At 41.1% G+C, this 17,412-nt stretch overlaps 1 protein-coding gene across 1 annotated transcript in view; it reads left to right on the plus strand.

Annotated features, from left to right (window-relative positions):
- Nucleotides 1-15,342, plus strand: part of E2F7 (E2F transcription factor 7) — a 39,862-nt gene extending 24,520 nt beyond the window's left edge. Inside the window, exons 8-13 of the mRNA XM_059404686.1 lie at nucleotides 4,212-4,397; nucleotides 4,877-4,949; nucleotides 7,511-7,979; nucleotides 9,043-9,298; nucleotides 10,780-11,201; nucleotides 12,319-15,342. Coding sequence (XP_059260669.1) covers nucleotides 4,212-4,397; nucleotides 4,877-4,949; nucleotides 7,511-7,979; nucleotides 9,043-9,298; nucleotides 10,780-11,201; nucleotides 12,319-12,489 — 1,577 coding nt within the window. The 3' untranslated portion in view covers nucleotides 12,490-15,342. The remainder of the gene's footprint in view (nucleotides 1-4,211; nucleotides 4,398-4,876; nucleotides 4,950-7,510; nucleotides 7,980-9,042; nucleotides 9,299-10,779; nucleotides 11,202-12,318) is intronic.
- Nucleotides 15,343-17,412: the final 2,070 nt, after the last annotated feature.

Below are 17,412 nucleotides of genomic sequence, written 5' to 3' on the forward strand. Positions count from 1 at the left end.
TTACAAGTTATTTAGATGTGTGTGCTCATTTCCAAATTTCTGGAATTTTTCAGAATTTTTTCTTATAGATTCTAACTTCATTCCATGTGAACAGAAAATATGCTTTATATAATTTGAATCCTTCCAAATTCATTGAGGTTTGTTTTATGGTACAGATATGATCTCTCCACATGTACTTAAAAGAATGTATCTTCTGTTTTGTTAGGTGGAATCTTCTATAAATGACAACTTATCAATCAAATCAATCAATCAAATGGTTGATTGTGTTGTCTAATTCTTCTATATCCTCACTAACTTTGTCTTATCAATCACTGATAGAGGAATGTTGAAATGTCTGATTTAATTCCAGCTCTCTCGAGTTTTGCTTTGTGTATTTGAAATTGTCATTAGGAGCATAAACATTTAAGATTGATCACTATGTCTTTTTGTGCCTGATGTTATTCTTTGCTCTGAAATCTACCTTATCTAATGGTAATATAGTCACTTTAGCTTTCGTTTGATTAGTTATCATAGTGTATATTGTTCATTCTTTCCTTTTTAACCTTTGGTATCTATATTTAAAGTGAGTTTCTGGTAGGTAGCCTACAGACAAGAGTTTTTTAATCTAATCTGACAATTTCTGCTTTTCAGTTGACTTCTTTAGACCATTTACATTTTATGTGATTATTGATGTTTGATTTTAGTCTATCTTGCTATTTCTTTTCAGTTTGTCCAATCTGCTCATTGTTCATTTTTACTCTTTTTCTCCCTTCCTTGGGATTTATTATTTTTTTATGCTTCCATTTTACTGGCTTTATTGATTTATTAGCTTTATGGGCTTATTAGCTATAAGTCTGTTGTGTTATAATAATGGCTGCCTTAGGGTTTATAGTATTCACCTTTAACTTACCACAGGCCACCTTCAAATGATATTATACTGTTCATACTGTATAAGATCCTTACAATAGCATACTTTCATTTCTCCCTGCCTGACTTTTGTACTGTTGTTGCCAAATATTTTACTTCTCTGTATGTTAAAAACTCCACAATGGGGCGCCTGGGTGGCTCAGTGGGTTAAAGCCTCTGCCTTCGGCTCAGGTCATGATCCCAGGGTCCTGGAATCAAGCCCCGCATCGGGCTGTCTGCTCCGCGGAGAGCCTGCTTTCTCCTCTCTCTCTCTGCCTGCCTCTCTGCCTACTTGTGATCTCTGTCTATCAAATAAATAAATAAAAACTTTTTAAAAAAAAAAACAATAAAAAAACTCCACAATGCATTGTTATCACTTTTGTTTTAAATAGTCTATTGTTTTCTAAAGTGATTTAATAAGGGGAAAAAATTGGTATCTACCCAAGTAGTCACCATTTCTGGTACTTGTCATTCCTTTTTGTAGGTGTAGATTTCTTTCCATCTGGTATCGTTTTTCTTGCCTTAATGGACTTTAACATTTCTTATAGTGCAGATCTGTCAGTGATGAATTCTTTCTTCCAGCTCTTCTGTGTCTAAAAGCATCTTTATTTTGCCTTTTTTCCAACTTTGTTGAGATATGCTTGTTGATATCACATGTAAGTTTAAGTTGTACAGTGTAATGATTTGACATATATTGTGAATTGATTACTGCAATAAGTTTAGGTAGTACCTATTATCTCATATTTAATACAATGAAAAGAGAAAAAAAAATTTCCTTATTCTCATCCTTTTGATGAAAGTTCTTAGGATTTACTTTCTTTACAACTTCAAATGTAACAGACAGTAGTATTAGCTATAGCCATCATGCTGGACATTACATCCCTAGTACTTATCATGTAACTGGAAGTGTGCACCCTTCTTTGTTTTTGAAAGATATATTCAGTGGGTAAAGGATTCTAGGATGAAGGTTTTTTCTTTCAGTACTTTAAAGAAGTCACTCCACTGTCTTCTGATTTAGATTATTTCTGGTTAGAAATCTATCATCATCTTCCTTTTCCATATGTAATGCATCTTTTTCTCTGGTTACTTTTAAGATTTTCTTTCTGACTGGTTTTAAACAATTTGGTATGTGTGCTTTGATGTTCCTTTCTTCATGTCTCTTATACTAGGATTTGTTGGCCTTGGATCTATGGGTTGGAAGTGTTTATCGACTGACAAATTCTCAGCCCTTATTTTTTCGATTATTTTTTTCTTTCCCTTCTGTTTTTTGGAGACTCCAGTTATGCTTTTATTTGACTGTGTGAAATTATCCCACAGTTTTCTGATGTTTTGTTTCTTTCATTCTCTTTTCTGTGCTTCATTTTGGATGGTTCCTATTGCTACGTCTTCAAGTTCACTACTTTTTTCCTACAGTGTCTAATCTGCCATTAATCCCCTGTATTTTCTTCTCTAGCATTATGGTTTTTAACCACTCGAAGTTTAACTTGAGTCTTTATATTTTTCAGTGTCTTTACTTAATATGCCTAATCTTTCTTCTGGTTTCCTAAATTCATGGAATACAATCATAATACCTGTTTTAATGTGCCTGTCCACTAATTCTATCATTGTGTCACTTTTGAATCCATTTCCTTGATTTATGTCCTCATAGTGGGTTATATTTCCCTGCTTTTTTGTGTACCTGATAATAATTGTAAACGAGACAGTGAGATTTACATACTGTTGAGTGCTAGATATTCCAGTATTTCTAAAAATGTTCTTCAGCTTTGTTCTGCAATGTAGTGAAGTTGCTTGGAAACAGTGAACCTTTCAGGTCTTGTTTTTAAGCTTTGGTAGACAGGATCATTAGAAGTTCATTTTCAGTGCATTACCCTCACTATTGAGGCAATAATACCCTTTTTAGGGTATTCTAACCAGTAATCCATGAATTAGGAGATTTTTCCATGCTGGCTATTGGCAATAGGCACTATTCCCAGTCCTGGATGAGCTGCAAACACTATTCCTTCTTCTCCTTTTAAGTGGTTCCTTTCCTGACCTTGGGTAGTCTCATATGCATGAGTACTCCACTAAACACTTAAGTGGGGCAGGGGAGGGGGGAACCTTCTGCAGATCTTCAGCATTCTTTTGGTATGGCTCTCCTCCCTGGAGTTTTGCCCTGCAAACTCTAGCTGCCCTGGCTTGCCTTGGCTTCCAGCTCCAACCTCAAGTTGGGGAGATTTCCAATCTCTGTCCAGGTTCCCTTCCCTATACTCCAACCAGGAAATATTCTCTGGGCAGCAAGTGAGGGCAATATTGGTTTCACCTTATTTGATTCCTGTCTCTGAGGATCACTGCCTGTTTTTTCCTACTGTCCAGTGTCTTGAGAGCCATTGTTTTGTTTTGTCTGATACTGTGTTTAAGGCAGGAGGGTAAATGTATTCCCTGTTACCATCTTGACCCATTTTCTTTTTGATTTTGTAATTTTTTATTTTCTAGAAAGAGCATTTTGGAGGGTTTTGTTATGAGAAAAACTGTATAAGTGATTTTTTAAAAATTTTTGTGTGTTTTAGAAAATGTAAGTCTAGCTGAGACTTCCACTTATTAAATTAGTCTTATAATTAAAATGTGCATGCTTTGAACTTAGAAAAATCACACAAATGAACAGGGTAGGAATGACTGAGCACCCGAAACTATTTCTCTGTAGAAAATAGGCCTGGTTCTACCTAGAAAATTCTGTCCTGATTTTACACAGGCTCCCTTAAGCATAAAATGGGCCTCTTAACGCTTCTATTCTTACTATTCTGCAGCATTTCAACCATGACGGTTTTGCTGACCTTATTCCCTTGGTCACTTAGTAACTAAGCTTACTACTGCATAAGAAAGACATAATAAAGCAACATAATAGAAAGTAGAGATTCTTATTGTGGTAGAGCTGTGGCCTAAGAGGCTGATCTCAATTAGTGTTAAAATCTCTTAATCTGTGTGTTGGGCTGAGCATGGTTGGGTTTTCCTTTGATATCTCTGCCCAGAGAAAGCATCTGAAATGTCAGGTCCGTTCTAATTTGGATTGGAGAACATCTTGCTCTATTTTTGTTGCAGTTTAGATAATTTTAGAATATATGTGGATTCAGTTTCACTTTATAGTCTTTTACTAACTCTTAAAAAATTAGTACATCAAAAGAAATTGGGGTTTGAGACAAGGCTCATAAAATTCCTTTGACTGTCTTAGTTTTTAATTTATAGAGAAGCTCCATTACAATTACAGGCTCTCAAAGCTATATCTTTAAAAGACTAAAATTATCCAGAATTACAGCTATATAACAACACTACCAATTCTCTCATTTATTTAGATGAAGAACTAGTGGATGTTTCTGCATCTGTCTTACCAGAATTGAAAAGAGAAACATATGGCCAGATTCAAGTCTGTGCAAAACAGAGGCTGGCTCGACATGGTTCTTTCAGCACAGTTCAGGCTTCTGAGAGGATCCAGAGGAAAGTGAACTCGGAGCCCAGCAGCCCTTATAAAGAGGAACAAGGTATCTGCCTTTCCATATTCTGTGGAATCAGTTGTCCTGTAACAGTCACTCTACCCAGGCATTTTAAAATAAGCTGACTCTAGGCCCTGCCTGTTTCTTCCACTTACCTGAAGTGAAATGATGGTTGGGGGTAAAAGAGTTGCTTGCTTCACAGGAAGTGAACATGGCCCCATGCCTGAAATTCATCCTAGTCCACCAGTGAAGATTAGCTGGTTTGCCAGGGGTGGTCTGTTTGATGCATGTCAGACATTCATCAGATTTACAAAGCAACACTTGCATTTTTTTCTTTCTAATTATTGATAAGACCTAAATTCCCCATTAACAGCTAGCATCTGGAAATTTCTCTCTTTGAATCAAAATTGGAATGGATTTCAGATAATCTTATAATCCCTGAGCAGTGAATAATGAATCCAGCTGTATATAATTGGTGTGCATAAATCCCCTGCCATATTTTGTTAGAGTTTTATTTTTCTTTTCAGGGTCAGGTGGCTACTCCTTAGAAATTGGAAGTCTGGCAGCTGTTTACCGACAGAAAATAGAAGACAGTTCACAGTGAGTAGTCTTCAAAAACTCTAAGTGTATTCTTTTTTGGTTTTTTAAGATTTTATTTATTTGAGAGTGAGAGAGAGACAAAGAGAGCGTGAACAAGGGGAGGGGCAGAGGAATATGCAGAGTCCCCACTGAGCAGGGAGCCCAATGTGGGCTCGATCCCAGGATCCCAAGATCATGACCTAAGCCGAAGGCAGACGCTTAACCGACTGAGCCACCCAGGTGCCCTGAGTGTATTCTTTTCTATTTTCTGGTGTTAACTTTGACTCCATTGAAATGCCACCTATCAGAATGTAAATTTTAGCAGTCTTGCTCCTAAGTCAGCCATTTGTACATTAAGAATTTTCTGGGTTTTCCCTTTGTGCTCATCATTGTGCTGGGTGTAGCATCAGGGACAAAAAAGTATGAAAAATTTATACCCTAAGCTAGTGAAAGCTTATAGGGGAAAAAAATAAAAATAAATACATTGATAAAAGACAGTTTACTACTAACATGGCCCTGAGAACCAATAATTGTAGTTCTTGGAATCATTTGTCATTGCTGTAGCTAACTTTGTTTATGAACCACCAGGTCCCATTCTGAAAGTTTTATGTGTAGTAACTCATCTAATCACAACAACAGTCGTTTGAGATTGGTACTCTCATCTTTATTTTACAGAAAGGAAACAGAAACCCAAAGAGGTTAAATAACTTGCCCAAGGGCACAGTGCTAAGAAGGGATAGAGCCAGGATTCAAACCCAGGCCATCAGACTCAAGTTTTGGGTCTGATTTTGAAAGAAATCACATATTATGGGGGGAAGCAGAAGAAATGCTAATGTGGGAATAAGAGAGGATTTTAATGACTGATTTGGGAAGAAAAAGATTGTGAGGAAGGGTCAGGGAGTATGGGGACCATACACTGATAAGTTTAGCCATAAAGATTTGTACAAATAGGAAAGCAAAAGGAAACCTCGTTCATAAAAAGAACTCGGGGTGTTGGAGGTAAATAGGTCAAACTGGCAAAAAAAAAAAAAAATTTAGAAGCTAGGTAGAAGAGTTTGGGTTTATGAGACAGACAGTAAAGACCTACAGCAGACTTCCTTGAGAACACTATGGCTGTTTGAAGCAGGCGGAATGGCCCATCTGCAGCCATTCTGGTGCGGGTCTGAGCTGTGTCAGCTGCAGATGGAAAGAAGTGGAAATCAATGTAAGACGGTGAGTCAGCACAACTCATCAAAATAGAAAGCGGCCTCACAAAGGACACCTAGGTCTCAGATGATGGTGCTGCTATTGGTGGAGATGCAGAGGGTGAAGGTAGATGACTGGAGGTAGGTAGGACGGTGGGGGATGTATTCAGTATGGGTATTTTGAGCTTCACAGAGCTGAGTAGTAGTGATTTCTCATTCAGAGGGGCTGCGGCCAGAGAGCTTTACTCATCTCTACAGCCCAGGGCCCTCCATCTGATTCCCAGCAGCATGTGGACAACAAGACAAGGCAAAGTACATCTTACTGATTCCATCAAAAAGGCTCAAAGAAATCCCTCTCCTCTGTTTACTGTTCCTTTTTTTTTTTTTAAAGATTTTATTTATTTATTTGACAGAGATCAGAAGTAGGCAGAGACACAGGCAGAGAGGAGGCAGAGAGGAGGAAGCAGGCCCCCTGCCTAGCAGAGAACCCGATGTGGGGCTCGATCCCAGGACCCCGAGATCATGACCTGAGCCAAAGGCAGAGGATTAAACCACTGAGCCACCCAGGCGCCCCTCTGTTTACTGTTCTTAAAGGAGTCTTAAACGGGTTTTCTTCATCTATTTCCCAAAATACACTAATGACATAAATGTTTTTTGGTTATTTAGAAATCTTCCTGTATAAAAGGCCCAGACATTGTTTTTAATCTATTAAATAGGGCTTAATTTTGAATGAATTGTGCCTAAAAATTGGAACTCTGAACAGAATAAGAATGACAGAAAATAATTTAGTAGATAACTTTATTTCCTCACTCACTGCCCACTCCATTTGTTGCACAGTGGATTTGAGACAAACCAGATGTGTCCTTTAAATGAACCTCTGGTCCAGTCTCGGCTCTCTACCCAGAATGTCATTCAGTGCCTGAGTTTCAGCCCTGTCTTCTTTACATTCAAGCAGGCCGGTTGACCTTCAATAGGCTGATCAGTCACTGATCACTCAGTCACTCACTTTTCCTCCCTCGTCAACTGGCAAGGGGTAACTATCATTATAATTATGTAAAATTATTATATTGTGTTAGTCATGGGTCATCTGTGGGCCTGCTATGGGGTAGCAGTCACTATGTGCTGATAACGATTAGACATAGAGGAGGCAGGGGAGAGCCGGTGTGATCTCTAAGCTGAGAGTCCCCCAAGGGCTCACCCACCTCATCCCTAACTATCCGTCCAGGTTGTATGGTCATCTGCTCTGGAGTCAGCTTGTAGGTGCTCAGGGACACACTTTAGTATCAGCTTGAGCAGCATTATCTCATTTCTGCTTTGGTACATCTCTCTTTGGGAAAGCAGAGAATCTGGTGGAATGTGGTAACTTGATGGGACCCATTATGTTCCTTTTTACTGCAGGAGGAAAGCCTTTGTCAGTAAGAGAGTGATGCCTCCGTCAGGCAGCCTGGACCCTGCTGCTCCTTTCCATGGCTTGTCTGTTGACTCAGAATATTCTGCTAATCCTTTATCACACCAAGTATTTTCTGTGGCCCAAACGGACCTGCAGGCCTTCTCCATGCAGAACAGTCTGACTGGACGAATGAGTGTCTCACCAGCTTTGGCTGCCTCGGACATGGAGACCCTGAAACCAGCCCTGCTGGCCGGCCAGCCGGTGGTATACGTGCCCTCCACCTCGCTGTTCATGTTGTACGGGAGCCTCCAGGAGGGACCGTCCCCAGGGTCCAGCTCGGGGTCGGAGAGGGACCCATCCACACCCTCAGTTCAGAAGCGCCTTGGGGAGGAGAAGAGGCCTCAGGAGGAGGAGCCAGCCACTAAAAGACAGAGCAGGGACTACGAAGACAGCCCTCTAGCTCTTGTCGTGCCCAAGGTAAGGGAGTTCGGGTGTTCAGATGTACAGGTGCTAATAAGCCATTGAGTCTGAAATGTGAGGTATTTCATGTGTTGCTTATATAATTAAGCCCAGGACTGGCTCTGCCATAAAATCTTGCCATAAAGTAGTACCATAATAAAAGTGACTTTTATAAAATTCCCACTTTGCATAAAATGCTAAAAAGTGTAAAAAAAAAAAAAAAGACGCATAATCCTACCACATAGAGTCAATCAGTCAGTGTGTTTGTATATTCCTCCCCGTCTTTTGGCTTATCCTTTTTTTCTTAAATGAGTTGAGGTCACTGACATAATCATCTGAATCCAGGATGCACCCGAGCTCCAGAGTCGGCAGTGTGGGGGCTGCTGGTTTTCAGTGTCTGTGTCTGTCCTCATCACAGCTTAGAGATCCCGTTTCCCCAGCTACAAACGAAGGGAACGCAAATATGAGCTGTTCACATCTCCCACTTAGTAGCCATTCAGAGGTGAACAAGATCTGACCAGTCCAACACTCAGGAAGCAGAAGCACGATCCTGGCAGGCGTCTGTGCTGGGTTCACTAGGCACCCGCATGGAAATCAGTCTGTTACTGAGGATGCTTTCTCTTCTGTTCCTTTCTCTTGCCAGAGTGACTCCTTCTAATTTTGTATGTAGCCTGGGGTTGCAGAATGGCAGTGAAAGACTGACTGATATATATAGGTCTTAGATAACCAAGACTGGCTTTGGGCCAGTCCTCCTGCAGTCGTTACTGGGCCACTCAAAGTCTAGAACCCACACCCTTTATGTGTCAGCAGCTCTGAAATTTATCTCTGTCTAAACACAAGGGCCAGCCTGTTATTGTTAAAACTCCATCATGTCTATGCTTAAGAATCCTAAGCCTGTAGAAGTACGTGATGGGACAATGATTTTCAGACCACTGTAATAAGCATGACAGAAACAACAGACACACGCAATTCGGTGTGGCACACATTGGTCTTTGACCTGTTTGTTTATGTGTTCGCTGTGTTGAGAAAGCTGCTATTGTGATTTTTCTTGCTTTTCCGGTTCCTCATTGACTGTACGTAGAAACCCTCAGAGTCCACAGTCGTTGCCTCCCCCAGAACCCCTCGTAACAGTGGCTCTGTACCCCTCGAAGACATTCACATGGAGGCCCAAGTCTCAGCTGCAGAGGAGCCTTCGGCAAAGGCCACAGCCAACTGCTTTGTTTCTTCTGAGTGGGGAAATCCTTCGGGAGACACAGAGATCGAAAAGTCTTCAAAAGAAAATGAAAGCACCAAAGAGCCCTCTTTGCAACAGTACCTTTACGTGCAGTCACCGGCCGGTAAGGAGGGTCCTTGTGTCTTAGGGCCCCTCGGGGTGGTCGGGTCATAAATTAGATTTTTACATCTTTTCCATGTCACCTGACGAAGTGGTTCATCAGTGAGCTGCTGTCTACACAGCCTCTGAACCATTTCACTCTCGGCCCTTTCTTTCCCTCCATCAATGAAATGAAGGTAGAGGCTGCTATCACTTTGGCCAACTTGAAGGAAACTATGAAAATAATTAGGGCAAGTCATCTTTTTTAAATGCATTAAACTTTTGGCCACCTTGTACAGCTAGCGTGCTGATGTCTTGCATATCCAGAGGTACTCAGCATGTCACTGTGGTCGAGGGCCAGGTCTAGAGAGGGCTGGACATTAGAGCCACTCATTACCTCCATGAACTTCAATACTAAGGCGTCCTCGTGGTAAAGCAGCACTAACGATGGCACCTGTGCCGGGTGGGTGCTCTCAAAACTGTATTACATTTTATAGATAATCTGATCATCTGAAACACTTCAGATGATAGTGCCTGACAGTAAGACTCCAACGCTGTCAGTGTTTTGAAATAAAGCTGAAATATAATAGATCCCTAATTTTTAAGACCCCACATTGTGTACATAAATCTGCTCTCGATGCAAAGACTTAAATTGATTTTCCTGAGTTTTCCATTCACTTCATAGGTTAGGTAGGTGTTACTATTGAGTTATCTACAAAACATTCTTTATTCCATTAGCAAATATTTTCTGAGGGTTTGATATAAGCATGATATTCAAAGGTGCAGACACACCGATAAACAAGAAACAGACTCAGTCCCAGCTGAATGGAAATGATAGCCCAGCACTGGGATTCTTAGCTTTTGCTGACACTATGGTAAAGCCTGTGGATTCCTCCTCAGAATGTTTTAAAAATGCATAGAATTAATAAATACATAGGATAACAAAGGAGGCCAATTATATTGAAATACCATTAGAAAAAATAATTTTTTAAATTATAGTAATAAGAAGATCCGACAGTAGTTCCAGTGTTACAATTTCAAAGTCGTAATGTCCTTGACAGTCTAGTAACAATCTCCCATAGCTCTAATGTTATAGGAATATATATGTGCTTTTTACTAGTGACAAATTCCAGTGCTAGTAATACTGTTGGATTTGTTGCCTGTGATCCAAGTTGAGGGAGATATAAGTTTGTTTGAAGTTTACAAAAATAAAGATAAAATTTTTCCCAGCCAAGTTCACTTTCCTCCTCAATTTGCATTCGGTGGAACACATGTTAATTGACTCTCTCCGGAGACACTGACTTCCCCACATTATCCCACAGTGGGGTGGGATTTCAGGGGGGGTCCACTGCTGGGGAGAAGCGGTGCAGGGTGGGGAGAGCAAGGAAGGGAGTTGGCCTGGTCAGGTGGAATTCATTCACCGTGGGTTCCCATTTGGAAGGGCCATGGGGGACATGTGCTGGAAACGTACATTCTGTTGACTTTCACCTTGTTCTTCTGTTTCAGGATTAAATGGTTTCAATGTGCTCTTATCTGGCGGTCAGAACCCCCATGCCGTGGGACCCCCTTCAGGTCAGCTGCCATCCCTCAGCATTCCTTGCATGGTCTTACCATCTCCGACGCTGGGCTCTTTCCCTGTCCTCTATTCTCCCACGATGGCCAGGCCGCTTTCCTCTGCCCCCGGTGCTCTCCCAAATGCGGGACCTGTGAATTTTGGCTTGCCTGGCCTCGGATCAACAGCTCATCTTCTCATCGGCCCTGCAAACATGGTTAATCCAAAATCATCAGCACTCCCCTCCGCAGACCCTCAGCTTCAGGGTCCGCTCTCACTCAACATGAGTCCAGAGATGCCAAGATCACACAACATCATCCAGCCTGAATCCCCTGTGTATGCGGGGCATCCTGTCCCCATAGTAAAATTACAACAGGTGAGTCGTGCTGTCAGCCCGGGAAGGTCATCATTCTGCGATGGGGTCAGTTCAGTCTGCATTTCATGAGCTTTGTTTTTAGTCTCCTGCCAGTAGTACAGAGGCTCCAGGTCAGGGTCTACCCAGCTTATGTTGGAGACTGGCGGCTAGAGATGCTGTGCTTTGAAGACAAAAATATTTTTTAGTTGTCAGTATGTTCCTTAAAATTAAAGGGATTTATTTCTAGGATGGTTCAGGGGGCTTGTTGATGAATGCTGAATATTCCGATGTTTTCTCCAGGCTTTCATTTCATTAGATGAGTGACAGGAGAACACACACACACAAATGTACATATATGAATTTTATAATCAATATTAATTAATCAGTACTGTATTTCCCCTAAACTCCCATTTGTAGTCAACAAGCATGTGTTGGTGCCTTAGGCATTGTCCAGAGTTGTTCCTTTCTCTCACGGAGACAGAGTTTTATGTTGTGGCCCAAAATATTTTCGACAAATAGTCAGAGGCTCCCAAGTTTGCTAGATGTTGAAATTAAACAAGTTAGTTTTTAAACAAGGTGATGAGAATGTGCTCTCTGATCACCAGTCATATGCCAGGCATCCAGCCAGTTAAGATAGGAAAGTAAACAGGATAATCGTCCCTGCCCTTTTAGGGCACGTTAAGGAGATCAATATGCAACATATAACAGAAGATACATAGTAGCAAGTGATGAGAAAGAGCCAAGACGCACATACTTACTGTATGCCTAGCATGGCCCAAAGTGCTTTATAAATATTATCTTGTCTAATTCATGCAGCCCCGTGAAGTCGTCACCTTTGTCACCCCCACTGTATGGATGAAAACACCGAGGCACAGCTTGGCTAAGTAGTTTGCCCATGTCAGCCAGCTAGTCGTGCTGGTGGCACGCTCCCAGCCTCTTCGTTAGGCAGCCTTTCCGCACACAAAACAAGTGAATTTCCGGTTGTGGGAAGTGTTGGGGAGGAGACAAAGCAGAGGAGTGGGGCAGAAAAGCGAAAAGAAGAATGCCGCATAAAGATCGTACTGACACAGGTCAAGAAAGAGCTTAGTTCAGAAACTGAGAACAATTTGACTTCGCCTGTTTGTGTTTGCTCTTTTAGTCCCCAGTTCCCGTGACCCCCAAGAGCATCCGACGAACACATCGTGAGACATTTTTCAAGACGCCTGGCAGCCTGGGAGACCCTGTCCTTAGGAGAAGAGAAAGGAATCTGACACGAAACACCAGCTCAGCGCAGAGGAGACTTGAAATCCCCAGCAGCGAGGCTGACTAATCCGACGCTGTGCCAGACGGGTGTGGGCCCCCCCACCCCACCCCGTGCCAGATAGGGGTGCCCCCCCGCCCCGACCTGACCTTCCCCATCCCAGGTGATGCCCTGACACTGAATGCAAAGCAGGACGCAGACCATCCGGTCTTCGGCACACATCGTCCTCTTTCACCCACTGGTTCTAATGTTAACTTCCCATCATCATGAATCATCTATTCTTGAAAGCAACTGTTATTAATTGTGCATTTAATATCAGCTAGAGTCCAGACTCCGTGCGTGGTGTCACAGTGAAAGCACCGACTGACTTCTGTGGTTTCGATTCAAGAATCCTCTTATTGCTGGAAGCCGATCTGAACAGGCTACTGGAGCCTTGTGGTTTTTCTACTGGGGGAGGGGGCCGTCTAGCACTTAACTAGGGTGAGCATTCTTGGCAGGTTTTTCCCCTCGCCCTGAGCATAGATCTGTGGTGAGAGAAACTTCTTTTCTGCAGTGTATAAAAAGCTACTGCTTCCTTAGGCTTCATCAGGAAGCCGACTCCAGTTGTGAATCCTATGGTATTATTTATTTTGTTCCTGAAATGGGATTTAGTGCAAGAAGTTTACAACGACAGCAAAATACATGTTTTTCAGGGTATGACGACTTGAATGTTTATACTTTCTTCCTATAATTTGCCCTGCACTTACCTTACAACCTACTAATAATGTGGATAGATGTGTATGCAGATGGAATGTTACGACCAAAATAACTGTGAACGGCACCTTTGCTATCATGAACTGTGCTGACCCTGTCTGGGCATGAGAAGCAAGATGAACGCTAGCAGCCTAAGAGCTGACCTGTGTGAACATTAAGGTTTTATTGTTCGTTTGTAAAAGTCCTACCATGTGCAGTTTCCTTCACCACATGCCCCGTGGGTTGTTTTTTTTTTTTTTTAACTTAAATATTAACTGTAGAGTATCAGGTATGGATGCCTTTGAAGGATATCTGTCTATTGAATAAATCAGGAAGGTAGCAAGTGATTATATGGAAAATTGGAACCTAGATGGGACCTTCTGGTAGAATTCTGAAGCATAATGATGTAGAAATTGATATAGGACCAATAGGTGATCATTTTATTTTTTTTTCCCTTTGGCTTTTTTTTTTTCCTTATTTGTGGAAGGGTAAGAGGGAATATGGACACGTTATGTTCAATATCCAAGAGTATTCAAACCAGTTATTTTTCAGAACGTTTCTGAAAAATAAGAGCGGTGAGTGCAGGGATTCATTGTTCTAGCATGAATACAATTCTGGAAACTTTATGCAATACCCCTTTGTTAAACCATACTGCTTTAGGATTTCATTAAGAAGCCAGACTAGTTCTTTATATTCCTAGGTTTATTGACGTACCTCAATCTTGTCTCTTCCAGTAAATGCCTTCCTCTCTCCTTTTTTTTTCCTTCCCTCCTTCCTTTCCTCTTTCTTTTTTAAGCTTCTGTCTTAGATTTGGAATCTTGGTGTAGGATTCTATTTTATTTTTATTTTTGGACCCAATAAAATGTTATATGAAATAAAAATATTAATTTAAGAGACTCTGGGAGTCTGACTAAAGTAGCTTTATATTAACTACACGATACTATTAGCATTATTACACCCACAAGATTTTTGAAAACTTGAGATAGGTAGCCAGATTAAATAAATTTGTTATATAAAATTTTTTATCAACACTAAACTTTTGAAGTTTACAAGATGGCATTTTTTTTCTTTTTCTTTTCCTTTTTTTTTTTTTTTTTTTTTATAATCTTTTCTAGTGTTAAACAGATAAAATTATGGTTCTAATCCACAATCTCCCAGTAACTATTACCCGGAGCTAATAAGGAGTTCCCTTAAACAAAAATATGCTTTTTTCAGTGAAAGTACAGGACACACAGCATCCCTAGCCGCACAGGGTATGAGCATGTTTAAATCCACCATGCTTAAAAACTTCCACAAAATATTTTCACTTGTGAGGTCTACATTTAGATGAAATCACAATCTGATTTTCCCCACACTGTTTTTGGACGCTCGCCACTTACTATTTTAACTTCTTTGCTTTCCTTTTTTTCTTTTTTTAAAAATTCTGTTCATGATATGACCATATAAACCTCAGAGAATTCACGGTTTCTTGGGGGGTGTGAAGAAGCAACCCCATAAATCAGAGTATTATGACTTTGTGACCATACTCAGCAACAGAAAACGGAGAAGCAACTTGTTTTGTATTCAGTGTCCGCTTTTTAATGTGGCTTTGTGATGTGTAAAAAGATCAAAATAAAACAATGCAGGGGTTGTTTCTGTCAGGAAAACGTAGCAAAGCTGCTAAGCTAGACTTGGGTATTCGGGGTAGTGAAGAAGCAATGGCAATCTTGAATCTATCATTGTATAACTTAGTAACAGACAAAATAATTGTTGGGGATCCTGCTAAGGAAATGCAGCTTTGACTTGGCAATGAGGGAGGTATGTGTGCCCTACACTGTCCAGGGTTTGTGAAACCCTTTCATTCTGGTACAAGAGTTGGGAGTATAACGTTTATACTTGAATCTACCTACCAAGTTTACATTTCTCAATTCTTTTTTGTAAGGTGCTATTTCTGTATTTAAGTAACTTTGTTTTTTTTTATTCAATGTAAAGCTGCTTTCAGCTAATCTTATTGCACTGCTAGTTTTGTGTAGGTATTAATTTTATTGCTGCTTACTGCTTTCATCTTCATACTATTTAGCTGTTCTTTTTTCTAATGGCTATATTTATAGCTATCTACTTGTAACTTTACTACATGTAAACTGATTTGTTTCTCTTTTAGAAAGATATTAAGCTTTATAAATTAGCAATAAAAATTAATTCATTTCACGAGAGGTTGATTGTATTTGGTGGTGGGCCGTGTGTACCAATTTCAGCAAAACCGTTACCTCTTGCAGCACAGCTAACCAGGCCCTCCGAAACCCGATCCTTTTATTGAGCCCTCCCGGTAGTTCCCAAACAAAAAACGTAATATATTACAATTGTACAGGAGCTTGAGAGGGTAGGAGGATGATGCCCTTGAGCTTCGGATTTCCACTGAGACAGACTCTCAGGTTCAGAGCTTCTGGATGAATCTGAGGCTTATCCACTTCTAAGAATCACTTTCCCAACTTCTCATGACATCTGCAAGGTTAAATGCTTCTCATTCTAACAAATGCCTACCCTTACTTAGTTCAGAGCCAAATACTATTGCTAACCCTCACTTTCAGGTAAACTCTGAACAGACCTCATCTCATATTCCCTTCTTTGTTATACTTGCAGAGTCATTTAGGTTATGTGGTTTTCGGTCCCTCCTGCTAAATTGTGAGGCCCTAGGGAAAACAAGAGCTTTGAAACCCCAGTATCAAATCCAGTCTGGGTACTCAGCAACCCCCAAAATGGTGAACGGAGGAACTATAGGACCCCCTACAATAGGGCCTACACTTTCGCTAGGGCTGTTTGAGTCCTCTCTCACCAATTATTTCACTGTGACCTCTTCATTCTGACACATCACTTCCTGTCCCAGTTCATAGCCTCCCTTATCACAAGACCTATACAGTTGACCCTTGAACACCACGGGGTTTAGGGGGCGCCGACCCCTATGCCAGAAAAGTCCAGCATAACAAACTTCCCCCAAATGTAACTAATAGTCTACTGTTGACCAGAACTTTACCAATAACAACACATTTTAAATAAGTGCTGGATATTGTATTCCGACAATAAAGCTAGAGAAAAGAAAATGTTAAAATCATAAGGAAGAGAAAATACATTTACAGTACTGTATGTATTGAAAAAAGTCCATGTAAGTGGACCTGTGCAGTCCAAGTCCATGTCATTCAAGGGCTAGCTGATTGAGAAAACAGCATAAAATTGTTTCTACAGTTGGGTGCCTGGGTGGCTCAGTGGGTTGGGCCACTGCCTTCGGCTCAGGTCATGATCTCGGGGTCCTGGGATCGAGTCCCGCGTCGGGCTCTCTGCTCAGCAGGGGCCTGCTTCCCTTCCTCTCTCTCTGCCTACTTGTGATCTCTCTCTGTCAAATAAATAAATAAAATTCTAAAAAAAAAAAAATTGTTTCTACACAAACGCCAGTATTAGGATCTCACTAGCATACAGTTAGCGTTATATCATGTTATAATGGAGTTGCGCTGTTATTACAGGCATCTACTAATATCTTCTCCCATCCGCCCCTCCTTGTTGGTCTTTAATGGTGTAAGTGTACTGAACAAGCAGGACTCATGAGGTAATCATGAAAGTGATTTTGTCTCCCGGTGTTCCTTTTAAGCCTGGTTAACAGAGGTAACACATTCGCCCCAGTATGAACACTAGGTCAGGTGCTGTGTCTTCTTTGGTTATAGTCAATAATAGAACTGCTAACAGTCATTTTAAGTTACAAAGACAGTCTCAATTTATTATGCAAATGAGCATTTAAAACTTCTGCACCTGGGGCTCAAGATGAGCAAAGAGGGCATGGATCTTTGCTTCTACTGAGCATTTCCCCTTCCTCGTACTTGCATAGATTTCTAAGCCCAGCAAGGTCGAAGTGTGGGAACATTTGCCTGAACTTCCCGCAATGCAGGCAATACATTTTCCTCCAGCTGCTGTTCTCCTTTAGTCTCTGGTTTTCCTGCAGTTCCTTCCACACAGGCTCTTGGGCAGGATTTTAGAACAGTCCCAGGCTAGGACCATCTGCCATTAGCCCACCTGAGGTGTCCTTTGCCCTGATTCTTGGAGAGAAGCCCCGGCAAAACTCATAGCAGCATCTCCTTCCTTTTGCTGCCAGAGCTACTGGCTCACCCATATGCCCTACATCAGCCAGAGTCTGACCCAGAGAAGAGAGGCAAGCAATGACCCTTCCTTCCTGCTTCGGAGGCAGAGGTGTTTGGAGGCACAGTACAATTCTCCAAAGAAATCACAAAATCCATT

Source organism: Mustela nigripes, chromosome 6, assembly GCF_022355385.1.
Source record: "Mustela nigripes isolate SB6536 chromosome 6, MUSNIG.SB6536, whole genome shotgun sequence".
NCBI lineage: Eukaryota > Metazoa > Chordata > Mammalia > Carnivora > Mustelidae > Mustela > Mustela nigripes.